Source organism: Zonotrichia albicollis, chromosome 3, assembly GCF_047830755.1.
Source record: "Zonotrichia albicollis isolate bZonAlb1 chromosome 3, bZonAlb1.hap1, whole genome shotgun sequence".
Classification (NCBI taxonomy): domain Eukaryota; kingdom Metazoa; phylum Chordata; class Aves; order Passeriformes; family Passerellidae; genus Zonotrichia; species Zonotrichia albicollis.
The window spans coordinates 82,539,372-82,562,328 of NC_133821.1; the positions used below are offsets into that span (position 1 = coordinate 82,539,372).

At 41.3% G+C, this 22,957-nt stretch overlaps 1 protein-coding gene across 1 annotated transcript in view; it reads right to left on the reverse strand.

The window, feature by feature from the left end:
• The window catches only part of MFSD2B (MFSD2 lysolipid transporter B, sphingolipid), a 42,345-nt gene extending 19,443 nt beyond the window's left edge, over positions 1 to 22,902 (reverse strand). Inside the window, exons 1-6 of the mRNA XM_005485095.4 lie at positions 20,262 to 22,902; positions 14,826 to 14,942; positions 10,577 to 10,701; positions 7,006 to 7,129; positions 5,775 to 5,853; positions 1,628 to 1,797 (exon numbers count right to left, since the gene is read on the reverse strand). Of these exons, the coding sequence (XP_005485152.3) occupies positions 1,628 to 1,797; positions 5,775 to 5,853; positions 7,006 to 7,129; positions 10,577 to 10,701; positions 14,826 to 14,942; positions 20,262 to 20,303 (657 nt within the window). The 5' untranslated portion in view covers positions 20,304 to 22,902. The remainder of the gene's footprint in view (positions 1 to 1,627; positions 1,798 to 5,774; positions 5,854 to 7,005; positions 7,130 to 10,576; positions 10,702 to 14,825; positions 14,943 to 20,261) is intronic.
• Positions 22,903 to 22,957: the final 55 nt, after the last annotated feature.

Genomic DNA, 22,957 nt, shown 5'->3' on the forward strand with positions numbered 1-22,957 from the left:
TAACTCATTGTTTTTCATTCCTTTATGGAGGAGGAGAGAGTTGATGGACTGTTGGTTTGACCAGTGTCATTGCAGAGGTGTCAATGTCACCTTCCAATGCACTGTCACTTTTGTAAAACTATAAATATTGGAGTCAGAGAATAAAACTTCCTTTTTTTCCCTTCACCTTGAGTGGTGGTGTGCTTGTGTTCTCTCTTGTCCTTCAGCGACAATTTTATATGCTAGTTGGTGCTTGCACTGACAGAGCAACAGATGAAAGTATAAAAAGAAAGGATGAATCCAGTACTTGGTAAATTGGAACCAACAATCTGCTGATTTCACAAGTGACCTAGGGAAAAAAAACCCTACACCATGTAATTGTTTAATTCAGGGCCTGTTTCAAGACCACTGCAAACAATGGAAGACTATCAAATTGTGTTAACTGAGGTTTGGATCAGATTTTAGGTTTTCCTCCCAGATACAAAACCTTCTTTGTTTCTCAAAAAATATAAAACTCAAGTACAAGGAGATTAAATTATTTGTGCAAAATTACAGGAAAAGCCTGTCATGGAAAATTAAATAAATAAGCATGGATCCCTAGGTTCATTCCACATGTTAACCACTGAGATCTGCCCCCACTAATGGCATGTTACCAATCATTTGCTTTCAACAGTGCTTTGTACCTTCACAAAAGTACAGATTGCAAATACGACTTGGTTTTGTTCACAAAATTGCCATTAATCTGTACAGATCTCCAGTGGGACCTCCTCTGGAAATCAGTGTTGCTGAACTGAAAGATCCTGCTGTAGCCACACTTTTTTCATGGAATCATAGAATGCTTTGTGTTGGGTGTGGCTTTCAAAGATCATCTCATTCCAGCCCTCTGCCATGGGCAGGGACATCTTCCACTGGACTAGATTCTGAGCCACATCCAGCCTGATATTGAGCACTTCCAGGGATGGAACATCCACAGCTTCTCTGGGCAACCTGCGCCAGTACCTTGTCACTCTCATCGTAAAAAAAAAAAAAAAAAAATTAAAAAAAAATCTTCCTAATATCTAATCTAAATGTACCCTCTTTAGTTTAAAACCATTCCTTCTTGTCCTGTCATTACAAACTCTGGTCAAAAGTTTCTTCCATCTTTGAAATCCCCTTTTTTTACTGAAAGGCTGCAATAAGTTCTCCCTGGAATTTTGTCTTCTCCAGGCTGAGTCCTCCAACCTTCTGATCATTTTTGTGACCCTCCTCTGGCTCTGCTTTAATAGACCCAAGTCTTTCTTGTGCTGGGGTCCCCAGGACTGGATGGAGTATTTCTGGAGGGGCAAAATGTGCTTTTCTTACTAAGTTTCTATAAACTGTAAATCAGCCCCTAGTGAAAAGGAAGGGTGGCCAAGTCCTTCCCAGCTGCTTTATGGGTTTGGCACCTCCTGCAAAGCTCCTCAAAGAAATTCTGGTGTCACACTGAGGAGGGGTTGCAAGGACAGCAGAGATGGAAAGCATTGTCTGCAACAAGGTCATTGCCTGAGCTCCAGCATCACTGATTTCAAGGCAATCGTGTTCACACTCATCCTGCTGGACATGATCTGGTATTAGAGAAACATCCCTACCCTTCTCCATAGGCTATTTTAGTGTGTTCACAGACACTTACTTGATGAGACAGAAGATCTGAGGGGTCTGGAATGCTGGGAGTGTCATGCCAGGAGTCAGTGGTGTTTACTGAGGGATTCACAGTGCAGTGGGGAGAGACATGAGCACTGGCCACAATCTGCCCCTGAAGTGAAGCTCCAATCAAGGTCCCAAGCACTTCCATGGTCATTCCTAAAGAATGGAAGCACAAATGTGCACTGAGGATGAGAATCTTTCTCACCTGTCTCGCTGAAGGGAAATGTTATCAAATCATTTCCTCTTACAGGAATGAGCAATGCCAAGAACAGAAGAACTGAAAGGTCAGTAATAGAACAGTTTCAAGAGAGTTTTGTCATTTATTTTCTCATCAGATTTGGAAGAAGCATCCATGAAAGAGCCTTTTCTACGCAAGCTGCATGAGAAATGTGAATGTTGAGATTAGGAGCCACAAGGGGAGGGATAACATGGAGATCTTTAATCTTGAGGACCAGAATGGAACTACTTTTTAAATGCCATTTTTCCAAAGTAGGACTTGGAATCATGATATCAGACTGTTCATCTCAAACTTGGCATCAACTTGTGAAACACTTATCTAATCAGACCTCTGAGTCCTCCAACTGTAAAATAAAGTGATACTTGCCTCAGGTTTATGGAAATAGTACAGCTACAAAGCTCTTGGAAACAGCGGGTGCTGTTCTTAATTGCCTAAGGCCAGAGTCAGGAAGAACTATCTACCTCAACCTCAGAGAACAATTCAGATCACTAATTTTCACCAGAAAAAGGGATCATCTAAAAAATACCAACCAAAGCCTTCACTTAGGAAAAGAAAAATCTAACCATGGGCATCATCTTGTGAAATCGATCAACAACCTGACCAGGTGTTGCAGCTGTGTTAAGGCAAATGGTGAGAAATTTGGGTTCTAAACCCTCCTCACCCTGAGGGACTTCAAGCCTGCTGTGCCTGTTTCCCTGCAACATGGCCATATCCAGCATCCCCGTGGCCAGGAGATAAACTGAATTCCTGTCCTAGCTCCAGAGACTTTTTACACATTTTGCATAAAGATACATTGGGGCTGAATGCATGAACAGATTAAAGATGGGGGAAAAGTCTTCCCATTTGTGAGGGAATGGACTTCTCATTGGCCCAAACTTCAGGGTTTTTTTCTATTTTTTTCTCTTTCAGTGGCTCCCAGGGTCATATGTTTCTTTCTGAGAAGCACTATGGAGGATTCTGAAGGGATGCTTCCAGAGCAGGTTGTGTCCTGATGGTTAACCTGCTCCCTCCTGGGATGTGACAGCTCTTTCAAAAGCTCCTAGGTTCATGTTTATTCAAGTCCCCTGATCTATAACAGCCTTCAGTGACCTCAGACATGTGACTTCTTGTGTGTCACTGTAAAGGAATAAAAATACTTCACCATCTAAAGGGAGGGCAATGCACACAGATTGTGAGGGGTTCAAACACTGCAGCAATGCAGGCTGTCTGTAGCTATGCAAGATCCAGTAAGGAGAAGGGAAGAGAGACTCCCTAGGAGACCTGGACCTTTTAAACCATTGCTACTTTGTTCTCTAACTGAAAAGACTTTTGAGTGGAAAATGTGAGGTGCCATGCAACATTAATTTAAACCAATGGGAAGTAAAAAAAGCCCCTTCCCCAAACTTCACATCCAATCTCACCAACAATGCTGCAATTCAGTCCATGCACACAAAAATCCTGGCAGATGGTGGAAATCAAACTCCAACCTGGTCTGAAGTGTTTGGAGACAAACTGGTCTCAGTTGGGCGCTGCAGAGCTTCCAAACTCAGTGCAAAGGCAATGCAGTCAAATCACACCTTTCATTCAAACACCACCTACACATTCATAACCTTTGTCTAGAACTCTACATCTGCATTTTATCAAGAACTTGTATAGAATAAAACCCAGAAGCATCATTAGAGGCACTAGAAATATAACCACTGTGAAACTATTTTCTAAGTAGTAGCAAGAGCTGAGGAACAGGTATCCTTCAAAGTTCTTGTGTGCCCAGAATTTATGATGTATTACTTTCCACATCAGCCAAGAAAGCTGATCTGCCAGCAGATTGTACCCTGAAGTAGGTTGTATTTTGGCCAGAATGTAAGTAGGAGTTATGTTAAAGCAATTTTGGAATCCAGTATTTCTACCTTGCATCAATAGCAGCAACAGGTTAAAATTTATAATAAGCAGTTCTGCTTGTCTCCAGCAGAGGGTAATGGATCCTCTGATCTCAACCTTATTTTTAAGTGCACACTTCATATGACACAGCTGTTTTTCTTTTACAGCTGAATAAATGCCTGAACAACTGACTGCATCCAAGATAGTCTATCAACAGGAAGAATTCTCTATGAAGCCCAGAGAGAGGCAGAAGTGTTTAAGTAAAACACTTACCGAAAAAGGAAAAGGTAAAGAAAAAGGTTCTCATATAAGCATAAGCATAATCATTACAAGAACACTTTGCTCCAAACAAATATTATAACAACATGCACAAAAATACCAACATTTGAAAAGTCAAAACTATGGTTCATTCCACCACTTTAATTTGGTTTAGGAGAACAGCTGTACACTCAAAAGTTAAACCCTTTCTGAACAATAAATGACACCACAAATGTGTGACACCTCTCAGCCATGGAGTTCAACAGCTTTTATGAGTACAAGTTTCACATGCCTGTGAAGCCCTGCATGGGACTAGCAGATCAGAAAGCACATTTATTTGGATCAGAGCCTCTGAAGACATAAAACCAGACAATAGAAAACACTAGGTACATAGATTTAGTAAGAATATAGGCCAGATGACTCAGAATACATTCAGTGCCAAAGAATATAACACAACTGGAATCTCCTGCTGTTTAGTCCTGTCCTGTGGCTGCCAGTCCAGACTTTTTCTTAAAGACAGTTGATAATAATGCAAATTACAACAGTTCCTATCTCTGGAGAGGGATTGGGTTGCTCAGGGGATATCATATATAGAAATTTTGACATCACATTTTCAGTTCTTCTCACTATTTCACTGTGCCTCTGTGGGTCTCAACATAATCAAGGATGTTGAGAGTTAGAAGGACTAATGGAAGAGAAAAGGGATCTTGCCAGGAAGACAAAACAGATGCAACAAAAAAACCTAAAAGATATTCTAAAGCAACACTTTCAGGACTAGTTAAGACATAGAGAAGTCTTACATGTAATATTTGAACTTTTTCTCTTTATCTTGCTTAATGCAATTACACAGTAAAGAAGGCATGAGAACAGAGCTGAAGAGAGTAGGAGGGGAGGAAACTGTTCTTGCATTCAATTTATGATCTATACAGGAAATCTTGAAAATATTTTCACTGCGCTTTTTTTGGTCTGATTGATTTGCTTCAAAGCTAAAAGTTTGTCTGGTTTTGGTTGTTGAAGAGACAGAGATATGGTCTGGAAAGCCTCATTCTTTTAACTAATACACTCAGAGTACTAGCTGTACTACAACAAGATCTGCCTTTAAACTACCTGGTGTATGCCAGCATTAATTTTAAAAACACATTAAATGAAAAAAGATGTTTCAGTTGGTGTGAACATGCACACAAAATTACTTTCCTTTTTGGTGAGGTTAGGTGTCTTGACACATTAGGTGTCAAATTTTTTTCTGAGAACTCATAGAACCAAGAAAACTTAACCTCAAACCTGAGAAAAGGGGTTTGGCATCTGAATTTATAACATGAAACACATAAATCTGAGGAAATATGAAATAAAAAAAGAAGGTGACAGAACAAAACAACAAACCCCAAACAAAACCTAAACAACAAACTCCTCAAAATTACTTTTATACTTTCTTTAATTGAATGTTTCTTGGTTTTCCCCCTACAAATCACCTTGAAATTAAATCATTATTCCTTACCCTGACTTGGTTAGGAGTGATTTTTTTATTGTTTCCTCTGGCTAGCAATAAACCAAAAAGAGTTTATAGCTGATCAGACAATTTGAGACAATAAAATATTAACGTCTCCTATTTAACTTGAAAAATGCAATTCCTTTGAAGACAAATTAGTTTTCATCACATATTAAAACATTCTTGTAGAAGTCCAGTTTAGGGGCACAAATCACTAAGAACTTCCTATAGATTAAGAAGTATTTTCAATAAAACTCAGCCCATTCCCCAAGAGAGAGCCCAGATCACACTCACTATATGCCGTTGCAGAATCTCTGTCCTTCTGGTCCGTGCTGAGAAACATGGTGAGGGCAGAGTATGGTACTTGGAATAACTATGGAAAGAAAGAACATAGGAAATGTCGGGGTAAGACTGCTGTATTCCTTTGATATCCAAGAAAATGGTTTAATGGGACCTTGGAATTAATTTAGAACATTCATTCAGAACACTAAGAACCCTCAACTAATTTTTGTGCACACAGTCATGATTTCTTTCTGGTTTGAAAAGCATATAAAAGGAAAACAGTATCTTTCAGAATACAAATAATAAATAATAAAATACCCAGAGGGTTTACCTCGATGTTGTGCTCCTTCAGTTTCGTTGAGAAAACATCCTTCACTGAGAGACTCAAAAGAACTTTGCTTTCTTTGCACTAGGACACCATTGTGCTCCTAATGTGAGCTAACTAACAGGAAGCCAAGCCATAAAGAAGAAATACAGTTTTCCACTTTATTCAAGCCAGAAGACTATACAAATACCCAAAATATTTCAAACATCTGTCTAATTATGTAAATCCAGGAGATAATAGTAAAAACTACTCTTTCAGCACCACTGTGTCACACACTCCTTAATTTAAGCATAAGTTAAGACCACTGCAAAGTGGAACTGGGACATGAACCTGCTTGAATAACCAAGCTCTCTTTGGCGTTCCCACCACTCCAGAAATCTGTAGCCAAATTAAGTCTTGCACTCTGCATCCCACAATGTTTGTACAAAACGATTTTCTGTTCACCTCCACCAAAAATGGTATGTGTGTACATTTTCAAAACTGACAGGGAAACCCTGTGTTTCTAAGAGAAAGAGGAAAGAAATTATTTAAAACAATTATGGATGCCTTCTGGACCATCTTTCTACTGGGAGAATAAAGGACTTAGGGAAATATTCAAGCTTAATATGGGAATACAGAATTCCTAATCTTCTCCTGAGAAGTTGGATGTCCAAGTGGAATTAGGAATCTGAACATCTATACAAGAATGAGTTGAGGGCACTGGAGGTAACCTGGATGAATTAGCAGTTCATTTACCAGAAAAAGCATTGGCAGAAACCATCAACCAGCAGAGTTTGATAAAAGGCATCTGCCTGTCCCTTAAACTCACTAGAACTTGAAATAAAATGTGAAAACAAGTTTACCAAATTTGAATACTCTAATATAGACAGACAACAAGCAAGTCCCTGCTGAGAACATCCTGACCTGTAATCGACTTACTGTGGTCAGTGCTTGGAAAAGGCAGTGGAAAGTCAGGTACCAGGCAACTCTTCCTGAGACAAACGGAGGCAGGTACCACATTAAAAAATAGGAGATTATTGTGAAGGGTGTACATGCCAGCACCCTGAGAAGAAAATTAACACACATCAACAATCTTAAAATAATGATAGCAAAGCACATTAAATTTTCCTGCTAATAATCCATATAACACAATTTATGTGCAGTTTTTCTAACTGCAGTAATGTGTGCATTTAAATATCAACATTTAATGTGCATTAAATACACAGATTAATATAAAATATATTAATATTAATACAAAAGATATAAATACACAGATTAATACTTTCATAAAGAGGAAAAAACCCCAGTGAGTCTGAAAGAAAAGAGCTACACCTAAATTAATATCCCACTCAGAAGAGACATAATTTCCTTTCACATGCATTGTAACAGCACACCTATATTGCCATTCCTTGGCACATCTCTCAGATTACACATTTATTAGAAAGAATCACTAAAAAATAAGATCTCTCATCATGTCTTTGCATGCTCTAGAAATTTTTACATGAGTTTACTTATTATTGAGATTCCCCCTTCTAATTTTAGAGTCTTTGGTTTCTCCCTGAACTTAGTCTCTTCACTGCTACTTTAAACAAGTGTAAATATGTTGATACACTTAAAAACATTCAAAAAAGCAAAAGAGACAATGGACAACCCTTTGTGAAAGCTCCTACACTGTGTCTAGTTGGGTAGATGATAATTTCCTCCATTTAACTCCTAATCACTTCAAACACAAAAGGATCATCTTCAGAGAGGAAGATGTCTTAAAAAGAAAAACCAAAGAAACTTATACTCCAGACATTGCCATTAACCAGCAATTAATGACATTAGTCTAAAACCTATTTCATGCAAATAGCATTTGTTAAACTCCATGATACAGAACTGGTCAGATGCTATTATTTCCTAAAAGTCTGAGCTGCAGCATCAGGCCTGTCCTGTATTCTTGTAAATCAGGCACTGAACAATGTATTTAGATGACCAAGATCCTGACAAAAAATTTCCAAACACATAAAAGAGAAAACAGATTAATCCCTTCGCAACAGCACTACTGACATTGGGGGTCAGCTGATTGTTTTGCAATCGAGAACTGAAAACCTGGAATACAAAAGAGTAATGTGGGTAAATAGTTTAGTAAAACAATGGCTTTCCCACACTGCTCTTTGGGATGGACAGCATCACTGGGAGCTGAACATTTACCAGGAAAGTGCCAGGTTCTGGTATTCTCTGCCCCTCTGGTCCCCAGCCCACAGTTCACCCACAGCAATGGGAAACATAAACAAGGGTAAAATCCCAACACATCTCAGGGAATCTACCTTCCTATGCAAAAGCATGAGCTCCTCCAGATGGTGTCCAGGCAGAGGCATCACTAAATATCTTCACAGTCACTTTTTCATGCAACTTTTTGGCAACAGCCCTCTTGGTATTGTTCTCCCCTTTCCCACATTTTCCTTTCCTCTCTAATGCCAGGGAGTTTTCAAAGCCTTGCTGGAGTTGCTGAATATCTGATTGTCAGCTATTATCTCTTTTGACAAAATGTTAGACCAGTATTTCAAGTCAATGTCTACTTCTGCCTTTTAAAGCCATTAAATAAGTGATTGATGACTTTGTGTTATATTGAGGACAGTATTAAGCAATAGTTAAATATTCACCTCCCTTACTAAGGTTCTTGCTTTGCCGGCAAGCTTTTCTGACTGAAAAAAATCCATTGCTTCATTCTAGATTGTTAAGAAGTCAGAAAAAAATCAAAATGTTAAAGTGTTTTTAAGCTAAGGGAAGACACATTTTTTGCTTTGTAAAAAAAAAAAAAAAAAGAGGCCTGACTCTCAAAGTCTAGGAATAGAATTTCCATGAAAATATTAGTGTTACCAAAAAAAATCCAGAGAAAATCCTCCTGTAAAGAGCATCTGTTTGATGAAAGGTGGGGTTAGATAAGCACTTTTCCTGTAAGAAGCGCAAGATGTGCTGGAGCTGGTTTACAGTGAAAAGGGCTGATAAATTCATGCTGGTGCTAGGACAGGAATCATTCTAACATCAATGCAACACTAACAATAAACACATGCACTTGCTGTGGTTTCAGAGAACTTTAAAAAAAAGGGAAAAAAGCATCAGAGTACTTCCAATGGCATTTGTATAAAAATTTCATTGTTTTCCTTTTGGATAGATTTTTTTACTTGGTTAATTCAGTTAATCCACCACTTATCTGGCCTCCAACCAAATCCTGAAAAGAGAAACAGCAGTAAACTCCTTTTTTCCCATGAGTCTTGACAAAAAGCTTAACTTCAACCTGAAGACCCTGTTCACTGGGCCAAGAGCAGCTGATCTCAGCCTTTTTCCAATGAGTACTTGCCTTCTCTATTTTGTCAGATATAAGCTGCCCATGGACAAGTTTCTGTAGCCATAAAACTGCATAACAGCAAGAGAACCAGCTAAAAACTGTGTTCATTTTCCCTGAAATTTCAACTTCCTTGCTCAGGACACACTTACTCTTAGATTTTTGTTGTAAATCAAGTTTATGGGTCATATCAATTAAAATTTTGCAATTAATTTAAAATACATCCATATAATGTATGAGATAAAATGATGAAAGGCTCCCTATTTCACAAAGTCATCAATCTCCCCTTGGCTTCCAAAATACTAAAAACCAACAAACACATGCCCTGTGGCATAGGTGAGTTCCTCTAGCAAGGCTCAATCTTTTCCAATTTTTCTTGCTTCACACCAGTCAATCTCATTCCTATATGGCCAACATTCATTGCTCCAGCCTCTCCTTGGAGCACATGGAGAGCACGTACACGTGGTTAAGATGTCACAGCAAAACATCACACACTTCCTTCACAAAAAACCAAAACCTTGCAGCATCTCATGACTGGTGAGAGTCCTGCATGACTCATTGTAAGAGTCGTGGTGGTTTTTTAATGAACTTTTCTAACTATGGGGTGTAAGAGAAGCAGGACTCTGATGAGTGGTAAGAACCTCACACAGTGCCATGGCAGCGCTGGCTGCTGGGCCCTTTGGTGCCATGGTGTCACATCTGTTCCACACCCATGCACACATCTGTTCCACAGCTGTGCATGCATCCTTCCCTGGACTGAAAGGCCTGGACAGTTAAAGGAGCTCCTGGAAGGTTAATTGTGACATGTGAAGGCACTCTAGGACATAAGTAGAAATAAGTTCCAACTTATTGGAACTTATGGAAGTGAAAGATTGAAGTCAAACTAAACAAATCTAGACAAAGATGAAAATTCAACCACAGATTTAAGAAAGTTTTAGAACTCAGCTTCCAGTTTTGCTGAAAAGAGTCTCTTGGCTTCATTTATTTGCATCTCCAGTGATAAAAAATCTCTTCTGTGATTTCATGTGTGAACAAGTTAAAGACAACATAGCAATTTTTAGTTTTTATGTTATATATGTGGAATGAATACAATCCCTGAGACTAATTCAGTGGGGTGGCTATATGATCACAACACTCAATATTCACATATACATATAAATATATGTACATGTTTATACTTACCAAGGCATGAGCCGGCCAATTTTTGTCCATCTACTTTTGCTAATAAAAAAGCCAGCAACAGGATCAGTAACTGCACCTGAGGCTTTGCCAATGAACAGCACCAAAGAGGCATGAAATGGAGTAATCTGAAAGTAGACAGAATACAGTAAACAAGAGCCATTGTTTCACAATACAATGAAACAGCATAAAGCAACTTTCCAGAAAAAAACACCTCAGTGTTTTAAAGAATAATGATCATTTACAAAACACGTCTGCTGCTGTCATAGAAATTCCTATTGGTTACCCATAGCAAACAAATGAGACATTGAGATTGGTGCTGTGAATTAAAGGATCACAAGGGAAAAATGCAAGGAAGGAAACATCCAGAATGTGTTTGGGATGAGGAAAATGAATCAGTCAAATAGCAAAGTCCTTGTTTTAGTCATACAATCTGACAGAGGCCCTCTGTAATTACCCTCATGCTTTCCTGCCCCCCACATCTCCATCCCCCCATATCGTTATCTTGAACCTGATCTAAAAAAATGGTAGAGGGGGCTGTTTACATGCAGCAATGTTTTTTCCTCTCCTGAGATCACAAGGCAGCCAACTGGTGGCATGGGGCTGAGGAAGAGGTTGTTGCACAACAGACTTTATCCACCTGGGACTGAGCAGTGACAAGTGAATTGCGTAAGGCACATCTGCTCAAGTCAAAGTTGCCAGCACATGTCCATCACATCTCACTTCAAAAATGTTCATGGATTACATAAAAATAAAATGGCCAAGTAGAAAAACCTCTGAAATTAACCCAAGTGGACCATACTTTAGTGCTTCTTTAGAAATACAGTTTATCCCAGGCAAGGCAGTTATTCTTTCACATGTATCTGTACAGAGCTTAGGAATTCCCATCACACAGGTTAAAACAGGTGGGTTCTCTTCCCAGGGTTCAGTTCATGTCACTGCAATTACAGTCCTGAAAAAAGTCACTGAAATCTATATAAATGTGAACGTTCCTCACATCAATTATTGAGAGAAGCTCCTGAAAGAGTCTCTGTGGCTTAAACAGCAAGAGCAGACAAGAGCAGTCCCTTCATCTCTGTGCTTCACCATACCAGTGCTCCAAAGGCCTGGAAAACAGCTGACACAACACCAAGCTTGAGCAGGTGTCCCCTGCTTTCCTGCAAAGGATGATGTCTCCCAGGCAGCAGCACCAGGAATGCAGTTGGTGCAGGTGCCCTGCCTGCAGAATTTGCTGTAGGTGTTCTTTCAGAGGTGAAAGAAGGAAGCAGTGATCTCTGAATGTCCTGGATGACCAGCACAAAAGGCAGGTGCTACAGACTTCCAGCATCACACCCATTACATTTTAACCCAAGCTAGGTGAAATTGCAGTGGCAGCCAATGCTCCTGTCACCACCAGCTCCAAGACACACAGTCCACCCCAGAGAGTCTGTGAACAGGGAAGGACCGGGAATGGCAGTGTCCAGCAGATAACAACAGTGGCTCTCCATTCCACTGCTGCGTGGTGGGATGGAGCTGAGATGAGCACAGGACTGTGTCCCACCTTCTTGCTGATCCACCTGAGCTGGCCTGTGCCCTCCCTCAGCCACCAAAGGGTGGCAAGCAGCCCACCAGCCCTGACACAAACTCACTGTGGGGGCTGCACCAGGACTGCCCACAGGCCACTACTGCTCCTCAAGAGACACAGAAGCCAAAATAAGCACAAAACAGCAGTCAGAAAGATACAGGCATTGAAATACTGCAGTTAGAAGGGGACAAGAACAAAAAACTGCAAATTAGGTGAGTTCCAGATTTGTATTTTGTTCTGACATTTTGTGAAAGAAAGCTTTGAGGAAAAAGCAAAACCTCCTTCATGTTAGGGGTGGAATCTGTGTGGTCACCCTGTCTTTGTCATTGGTATGGGCTTATACATCCCTTGGCTGTATTTTCTTATCTCCTAAATTTAGACAGTGTCTGTCAGCATCAATGCCAGAAACTTCTCAGTGTTAATAAAATACAAGATAAAATATGCTAAATTCACCCATCTCAAAAGGAATAAAGACCACAATCCTTTAATCAGAGAATTATGGTGTCCTCCAACAATTTGTCTCGAGGATCCCATGTGGTTTGGAGTTCCATTTATGTCTGTAGTCTACACAGGTAACTTAGGTGGAACAAAGAATTTAAATTGAAAAACTGGAAGTTACAGAAAATTAATAGAAAATACAATTTTCTTAGGAAAGATCCAGCTTATGCATGAAAGATTACACTTTGTGACTTTTACATTCTCTCAAGTAGCTAAAACAATTCTGCTCTCCAAGTAGGCAAGAAATAAATCCAGGTAGTGACTATATAATTACATTCTTTCCCCTGAAAATGTATGGGAAAGAACACAGGATTTCAGACCTATTTATCAGAACTTGAAATAAATCCTGTCCCTGCAGGACTACTTCAAAGAACAAATTAAACCACCAGGGAACAAATAATTAAGCCCCTTAATGAAAGTGTAAGTATATCACCACCAACATTAAGCAAAATTATTTGGTTTCAGTAGAAGCTTGTTAATAAAATAATTATTTTATTGTCATTTTTTTTAGGTAGTGCCCAAAGATGCATGCATGGGATCCCAGCTTTCTGGACACTGCACACAAACACATGAAGGATCAGTCCCCTGCTTCCAGAAATTTCAGTCTGTGTGACAAGCAAAGAATGGGGAAATTGCCATACTTCCAAGCACCCTGGGGAAATGGTGCTAGAAGCTTTCTAATGTAGTTCCTGCTTCATCATCTCCAATGGTTTGCACTGCCATCCTTCATGTCAGTGTGCAACAGCTTTAGTTAGAGCTGCTCCACCTCCCTGCTGCACCCCCAAGCTCCTTTTTCCACCTCCAGCTCCTCAGTTTCCACACCATCCACTGAACATCTTGGGCACTGCTGTCCAAAACTGGCTCCTTTTCTACATCTACATCTATATCTGCATCTGCATCTACATCTACATCTACATCTGCATCTTCTACATTCTACATCTTTGATCAAAACAATACACTCAAGATGATCTCAGCTGTACAACACACCTTATTGTGTTGAAAATTTTATCAAGTTACAAATCAGCTTTTAATACCAGACTTTTACAGGAAAACTATAAAACCTAACTTTTGGACACCTGCAGTCACAATATCATGTCTTTAGACAGCAAATGGGTAATGATATCTGACCCAGAACATCCTGGTTTTTCCAGCAAATAGGAACAGTCATCAGTGCTGAAGTCCCACGTGTAGTTTCACAGCTGTTCACACAGTCCTTGCAATTTCACCTCAGCTCCCTAAAATCCTTTTTTCTATCCTAGTACTTTGTCCTAGTTACCATGCATGCATACAAGAAAAGACAGAACAGTAAAAATTGCTTGTGGATTGATTTTCTTTGTGTCTCTGCTGTTCTGAAATCTAGCTGGAGCAGCTGAAAGTCAGATGAATGGGATGACTCCTAATGCTTTGTTTCACCAGGTCTGCTTCTGCACCAGAGGGCAACTGGAAGCAAAGAACCTTCAGGAAGGATAACTCAGATTTATTTGCCACAAAATAACCTTAGACAAACAAAATAAAAATTGTGTGAAATTATCACAGAATCACTGGGTTGGAAGAGACCTTTAAGATCATAGAGTCCAACCCAGCCCTAACACCTCAACTAAACCATGGCCCCAAGTGCCATATCCAGTCTTTTTTAAACACGTCCAGGGATGTGTTTCAAGACCTCTGACACCTCCCCAGGCAGACCATTCCAGAACTTTATCATTCTTTCCATAAAAACCCTTTTCCTAAAATCCAACCTATATTTCGCTTGGCACAGCTTAAGAGTGTGGTAGCTACTGGTTGCAACTGGAGTGATTTTTAACCTAAACCAATTGAACAAAACTTCAGCATGGTGCTGTTAATGTTTTCAGATGTCTCCTATCTGACACTCTGACTCCTGACACTGAATTTTGAGAACTGATTTTCCGTCTGTCTGCAAGTGTGTGAGCTCTACAGCACCCAAAGTTCGAATAATGATCCCAAACTAAAAATGAACAACAGACATCTCAAGACAGAAAGAAAACTAGAGGGAAGAAACCTAATTCTGGACAAGTTAATGCAGTTTTCAGGATGCTGAACAGCTAGAGGCAATGACAATGAGACAATTTAAAATATTTATTAACTAATTCCTCTTTTATCATTCCAGGGACATGGCTGACAATATCAGAGTGAAGCCTACAGTCTGCAAATGTCTCTTGTGCTACTTACGTGGGCTATGTCTAGCAGGTAGATCTGCAGGAAGAAGGAAGCAGCACTCCCTGCCACTTGGTTTGGGGCCCCTCCTATGGCGTAGCAGATCTTGCTGCACATCGAGAGCCTGTAGCCCTGTGTGAGAGGAAGCAGAACAAACCATGACTAAACCAAGGTGCACAAGTCAAAAGCTACACAAGTGGTAAGGTTAAAGTCTGTAGTTAACACCACTTTAATGTATTTGCTTCACAGCTATTCCACTAATAAATCCACATGCCCTCAACCCCTATCATCAACAACCAACAACCTCTATCATCATCATCAATTTGGGTGCTCGTTACTTTGATTTTTAATGGGTTTGTTCTCTAATTCAGCCCCTGAAAACAGATTACAATGTTCCTAAAATTGAGTTGTGATGACCTTCAGGCTTACCTACCTTCCTCTCACAAGTTATTAAAAGGAAACAAGCAAGAAGCAGCAGAGAAGTGCTATACTATTATTTACTATTGTTCGAGCTTAGTTTTGTCTTTGAATGCTTAATTAATATTTTAAAGGTTGAAAACTTGTACCTTAAAAAAATATTTCTTTTATTAACCTTTCAGATAATAATTGATAAATACACTCATACCACAGTAATTACACATCATTCACAGAAAGTCCCACAGACCTAAGAGATCCCAAACATTTGTGCTTTGTTTCTTCCTTTGTCACAAAATGCTGGTGTGACACTGGCAAAATCACTTGACTTGGCATATCTTCCTTTTGACTTGACTTTTCTATATCTTTGTGAAAATTGGCATCATATGGTAATTAATTTTGGGCCCAAGATTTTTTTAGAAAATCACTCCATGTGTATTTACAACATTCTGCAAAACTGTGGTCTCTCATTTGTCATTTGATGTTTGAAAAGTACCATAAGCATGCAAGAATATTCTCAAATACAATAGGCAAATAAAATAAATGTTGAAAATAAGGGTACACACCAGTAATTAAAATACAAAAACTTCTACAATTTCTAATAGAGATTCTAATGAAGAACATAGGGTTTTTTCCCAACTGTAGAAGTCCAGGATACTGGAAAGCCCTTTAAAAAATGTAAGATTTAATTTTATGCAATAAAATTCAAAACAAAGAAAGAAAACGACTCTTTGTGAATCTGTATTCCTTTCAGAGGGACAACACATCAAATCAAATTTTTAACTTTGAGGCTCTCAGTCTCTCTTTAAAATTTGCTGCCAACAGGAGCCAAGAAACATGAAGAGGAGCAGCAATATTAATCCTGGATCTGTCTTCTCTCTGAACTGAGTACACAAGCCTGTAATTCTTATGTTAGATTGGGATAAAAATAGAGTAATGAAATCCACCACAATGATATTCTGACACATTACCTAATTTCTGAACATTTTTAAATTTAATAACCCATCATCTTTACTCTGTAACATTTTTGAGAAGTTTTAGATTTCTAGGCAAAGCCTTTCATCATCTAAACATTTCCCTTTGAACTGTTTTATCAGAGTGGGTGTGAACAAACAAGCACAAGTATCAGGACTCCTTCCTTTTTGTGTTTTCCCAGAAAAAGACAGGATGGGATCCCATTACTACACCCAAGGAAAGTGGACACTGTCAGGGCATGAACTGCAAAATGTTATCACCACAGCAGGCCTCACTTTACACTGCAATTGGCAATTTTCTTCTTTGCAGGGGAAAAATAAGTGATAAACAGTCACAAGACAGACTTCATAGTAACAATTATACTATTTAATTTGATAAGAGATTGCAAACAAAACAAACAGACTATGTATTTGCTGTCCAAAGTAACTCTTCATTTTCCATACATGAGTACTAATAAATATGAGCTTTCCTAGACTTGTGGGCCCACACAACTTGCTTGACTCATTCCCATGCCCTTGAGCTTTGCTCTAGGGGCTGTGTACTTCAAAACTTTGTCTCACTTTTTTATTTTTTAGGCATTCCCTTTTTTAAGTTTTATTTTTTTAGTCATTAAATTACTTTAAAAGTTTGATTCCCTTGATACTTTCCCTCCTGATCTCCAAGCATTGGCAAGATGACTTTCACCTGAAACCGAGAGATATAAACCACTGCTATGTAAATCCTAATCCTGTGTCCTATTGCAACCTCAAAAACTGAAAAACCTTTTAGATCTGTGGTGCTGCCTTCACACTCACTCTCACTAGTAATTTTCATAGACTCCCAGAATGGTTTGAGTTGGAGAGGACTCCTGAAGATCATCCAGTCCAACCCCTCTGCCATAGGCAGGGACACCTTCCTTGCTCTGACCCCATCCAACCTGGCTTTGAACACTTCTAGGGATGGGGCAGCCACAGCTTCTCTGGTCAAGCTGTGCCAGGTCCACAACACCTTCATAGTGAAAAATTCCATTCTTACACGCTTCTTTTACTTTGAAACCATTGCCCCTTGTCCTTTCAATAGCTAAGGCTGTGGTAAAAGAGAAAAAGCAAATGACTCCATAGAACATACATGATTCCAAAATGTTTTTAGAAGAATGTGAAGTTCTCATGAAGTAATCTAATTAAAGCTGTGGTACACAAAACGGTCAACCAAAATCTAAACTTACAGGCTGCAGGTGGTACTCCTGTCTTTACAGCAGTTTCATGGTTAGAAAATTGACAATCTTAGTACATATTTTTGAAGTCTCACTGCAATTCCACACACACCCAGAATGCTGCTCAACTACTCTCTGAAGCGTGCTCCCAGATCTCCTTGAAGCAAAGTTAATACTTTGGTCACAGCAGTAGTTAAGTTTTAATTAAATTTTGGTTATGAATGTTATTTTCAGAATAAAACAAGCTGTCAGATAGAAATGGCATACAGAGTTGTCCTGTCTGGTCATCCACAGAAACAGGGAATCTGCAGTTCATGAGATAGAAATGGCATACAGAAGTGTCCTGTCTGGTCACCCACAGAAACAGGGAATCTGCAGTTCATGAGTCTCCTGGAAGGTAAGTTACGTCCTGATCATTGTTCCATACCTGTTTTCCTTTTATTTTCCCTAATTGCTTTTGGAACTTGTTTGTACATTAAGCCATAAACACCACAGCAGTTCTGCATGGCAATGACATGTACTGTGAAAGGAAATGCCACTGTCACTGCAGACCTGCTGCTGCTAATTTCATTGAGTGTCCCTGAGCTTCTAGCTGCTGAGAAGCAATCCCTCAGAATCCACATTCTGGAGTGTCTTTCAAAAAGAATCAGCCCACAGTAGATTTTTGCCTCTCCATGTTGAATTCATATGATGATGACCACATTCTCTGCCTCAGCACCCAATGGAAAGTGGTAAAATGAAGGTAGGACCCTGCGCCAGTAAAGCTTTTCCTTCTCTCTAACTTCCTACAATTAAGGGCACACAAGATGCATATGGCAGCTGTCTGCTACAGGATCTACAGCAGATGGCAGCTGTCTGCTCCAGGATCTAGAGCAGCAAGTCCCCCAGCCTTGGTTGGGTTTGCATGATACTGCTCACAGATGCTGACAGCAGCAGGATAACGCTGAGCAGGGCAGAGCTCTGGCTATCAGCAGCTGGCAGGGCTTTCCTCCAAGGGCTGGGTGTCCCTGCTGCATTGCTTCCTCAAAAAAACACAAATGCCTGATTCCTGTGAAATCCAGTAAAAGCCTCTTCATCTGTGCAGGTTTGTCAGCAAGCTGAAAGTACTCCACAAATCATTAGAGACAGAAATGCATAGGTCTAATAGGAATGAAACATAGAAGTACTATGAAAATTTTGTTTTGAGACCCCTGTGGCCTAATTGAACATCAACATCAAATTGCTTCTACAAGCTTTAGGAGAAATATGAGATGATGGCATGAGAGGAAAGGGGACAGAAGGTCAAAGAAAGTTACAAGTTTTTTTGTTCTCAGATTAACTTGAAAATTTCTCACTTATACATGCTCCCATCATATCAAATTTAATTGTGTTTCAAGGCAAACCAAGAAAGCATAATAGCTGAGAGATTTGATTTTGCTCCTTAAATAGAAAGCTTAAATGTTGTTATGGAAAATTAATGCTTCTCCTACACTGTTGTTCCTTTATTTTTAATTCTCTTGTAAGTTAAAACCATACTTGTAAATTTTCCCTTCCCCAACAGAACAGAAATTGAATACAATATTTATAGCAGAACATCTTATTTCTACAGAAAGCGTTGCAGCTCATTGAAAACAACTCAGCAACTGTGTTACAGGCATAGGGAGCAGCCGCAGAGTTTTGTCCTGAGCTATTCGTTATCAGTGGAGTCCAGAACTGAACCAACAAGTAATTTAAAAGCAGTAAGAACAGACAGCTAAACCTGTGACTCAAAGATAAATGCTAGTCTAGGTTTAGCTGAGAAACAATGAAATGAGGAGCAGCTCTGGAGTCAGCTTTTCTCTCAACGTGGAATTAACACTGGGCATGTTTCTGTTCTGTGAGTGACCAAACAGCTGCCTCTTGAAAGCACGAGTGTGGCACCACGGGTGGCATCCCAGGTCCCTCACAGCGAGCATCTTGAGGACTGGTTTCAGGTTAGTTAGTGACATCAGCCCGCCCTTGAGTGGAAGAAAACAGGAGCAGGGCTTGTGTGCAGACACCTAGGAAAGGGAGTGTGAGTAAGGTGGGATACAGTGATGCTTTCTCGGGATATTCTTTCAGCTGCTGGCAATGCAGCTCTGCGGAGCTCCATGAGACAAAGATGGTGCATCTGCGCAACATCTGCAGACTTATGCCATGAATTCACCCAGATGCTTTCCAAACACAAAAACTCAAGCCCGAACAGGACGTGCCAGGTGTCTGAAGAGCTCCATGGGCTGAATGCCCCCAACACGCTGTGGAAGGCTTCCTCATCCGCTCCGTTTGGAAGCTGCCCCTTCCCAGTTTCACCTGGCGTTCCCTCAAGAGCCATGGAGTGGGGCAGTCCTCGCTCACCCTCACCTGCCTGCCGCTCCTCCCGCGGCGAGCAGCGAGTCTGGGCAGGCAGCGTGGGATCCCCTCGCTCACATCCCAACACACCCCTGGAAATCGGGAGTTTCTGAGGCTCCGGGGGAGCGAACCCACCTGCCTCCCGCATCCCACCTGCCTCTGTTCGGGAGGCAGCCCTGGACGGGACAGAGGTGGGAAGCGAAGGCGCTTTTCCCTGGCACCGCAGCGGTCAGCGAGCGAATCCCGCGCGGGGCATTCCAGGAAAAGCGCCGGGGTCGCGGCGTTGCCAGCGGGCGCAGGGGCGGCGGGAAGGGTCCAGGAGCTATTCCAGGCCCTGGCTGGGGCCGCGCACGAAGCCCCGCACAGACCCGGGCGGCCTCAGAGCGTCCGGGCTGCCCCGGCCCCACCGAGTGCCCGCGACGGAAGAGGAACGCCGGCGTGGCGGGACCCCGCTTTCGCCCAGAGCTGTGTCCGAAGGGCTCCCCAAGCCCCCCGACCGCCGCCCTGCCCCTCGCAGCCCCTACCTCCTGCTCGCCCGCCGGGATGTCCCTCGCAGCCCCCGCCATGGCACCGCGGACATCCCACCCCGAGCGACACCTGCGCGCCCGGGGCGGGGCGGGGAGCGGGGCCCAGGGACAGCGGGCGGTGTCCTCGCCGCCCTCTCCCAGAGCCCTGGGGGGGGCGAAGGCGTCGGCGCTGCCCTCACGGCCCGGGACGGGGATCCCCCGCCCCCCCGAGCCCCACAGCCCGCGCCCCCGGTCCCTCCGCGGGGAGAGGAGCGGGGCAGCTCCCGGCGGCCACAGCTCCAGGGGCTCAAGGCCGGGGACCGGGGCTGGAGGGGGCCGAGGCTGTTTTCATCCAGCCCCAAAACGCCTCCTGTGCCCCTTGAAAAGATGCGCGGTTTCCCGACGTGCAGGGATGTAGAACCACGCCGGACAGAACGCTGTCATCACACAGCAGCCGCCCTTGAGCCGGGACACCGGCTGCTAATTCTGCCCTTAGGGTGGATAGAGATGGCCAGGGGCTCCCAGGGAAGCGGTGGAGGCACCGGCGCTGGAGCTGTTGAAGGCAAAGACTGGATGTGGCTCTCGGTGCCATGGTCCGGTTGACAAGGTGGTGATCAGCCCGAAGTCGGACGCGATGATCTCAGAGATCTTTTGCAACCTCAACCTCATTGATTCTGTGATTCTGCTGCCCCCGAGCCAACACTCTTATCTAGGATACACCAGTTCACTACCACCCTGCCCCTGGGAAAGTGCTCTTGCATGCATGCCCTGCATCAGAGGAAATACAAATTGCATTTTGAAGTATGAATCCTTTCAACAGTGAGGTAGCTTAAGAGAAGAGGGTTTAATGAAGCCAACAGGACTTGTGACTAGCTTGTCTTGGGGAGACGATGACTTATCAATCTCTACACCCAGGACTTTTTGGTGTCACTGATTTGAAGGACTCTGCTCCTGACAGGGTCACCTGGTGGGTACTGGGCAGGCACCGCAAACCATGCCATGAACTACTGACTAAAATCCTGTGCAGCCTCGTTCGGTAAGAATAATTACAGCATATTCGCAAAATTCCGAACAGGATATTAAAGGATTTTCTAAAAACCAAACCTTTAACAAAAAACTGAGATTGTGGCCCTAATACACCTTATTGAAACTCTCTGAAGGGGGTCTCTAGAGGCTGATGCCAGATGAGGTTCAAAACAGAGACAGGCTGGCCAGTACCAAGCTAAATACAAGGTATGCATCTAACATTCAAGGTATGCATCTAAATTCAACATTTAGGTTGTTTTGTCTTTACACACTGTCTTCATAACAAATTAAACACTTTCTTCCTGCATTTGCATGTTTCTTCATAAAGGGAAAACTAAAGAAAACAATTCTTTTTGCTGTTCTTCTCTTGGCTGTTTCAGTTTTAACGTAAAATATCTTCAGGCAAGGCTTTAGTCAAAATAGCAAAGGCTTGTGAAGAAACAATGAATAACTGATGGTATTTGTGTGTTTCACATATTCTACCACTGATCAAGCCATTTATGCTGTTGTTTGACCAAGGCACAATTGCTATCTACAGACATACAGGTAGCTAAACCAAAACCAATTAGATTTAGGAAAGTCTTCTATTAATTCCAAAGATTTTCTCCAAATTAGGAAATAAGATATTTAATTACAGTTTGTTCCCTTTAAATAAAGACAGTTTCTAATCTAGCATGGGATTAATGCAGCCAGCATCACTTCAGACTTCCCAAAGATTTTCTCTCATTTTGTAATTAAGATCATAACACTTTCAAAGTGCAAATGCACTCTCAAGTACACCAAAGCTGCAGTCAGACAGCTGGTTTTAGTCAAGCACCTCACTGTCCAATCTCTTAAAATGCTGGTAGCAGACATGAATCAACGTTGAAATACAAAACTTACTGCTCCTTCCAATGGACAGCAAGCAAAATTTACCCACTTCAGACTTTTACACTGCCCCCATCAATTTCAAACTGACACTATTTATTTTTTCCAATTTTTGTGCTGCAAATGCATGAATAGCATTACACTGTTACTTTTGACATTTCATGAGCCTTTTAGATAGAACAGCCGAACTCACAATCACCCACATGTGCTTTTCTAATACTATGTTTTATACTAAGATAAATTTAAAAGCACTGATGAAAATTCCCTGTTCAGGAAGCTCTGGTTACTGAGGATTGGAGCTGTGTCTGCACATGGTTTGTCTTTTCAATTTTACTAATGTATTTGTCAGCACCTATATTTTTGTTTTTCATATAGGAGTCAGTGCAAGAACAAAGAAAATTTAATTGTACCACTTGCTACATAAACCTGAATGGCACAGTAGCACAGGAAGTTTATAGCACTGGAAAGTGTTTAAAGGCATAGCTTCCAGAGAGTTCTTTTCTGAGGACACTAAATAGATATTTGCCCAGTTGACTTTCATTTCAAACACACCATGAGAGATGCTGAAGCAAGCCAGTTTTATATATATCCCTGGGAAGGAAGGAGAGCACATCTCTACTCTGAAGTCTCACTACTTTTTAGAATAAAAGTTGCCCCAAATAAGTACTTTTTCTATTTAGAACAAAACCAGGAAAACCCAAACCCAACTTTCACTTAACCACACAGAAGAAGTACAGCCCCAACAACCATTCTTTGGCAGAGGTAGCACAGAGGAGCCAGGACTTGCTGAAGATCCTGGGATATGTCTTACCTGGAGATTT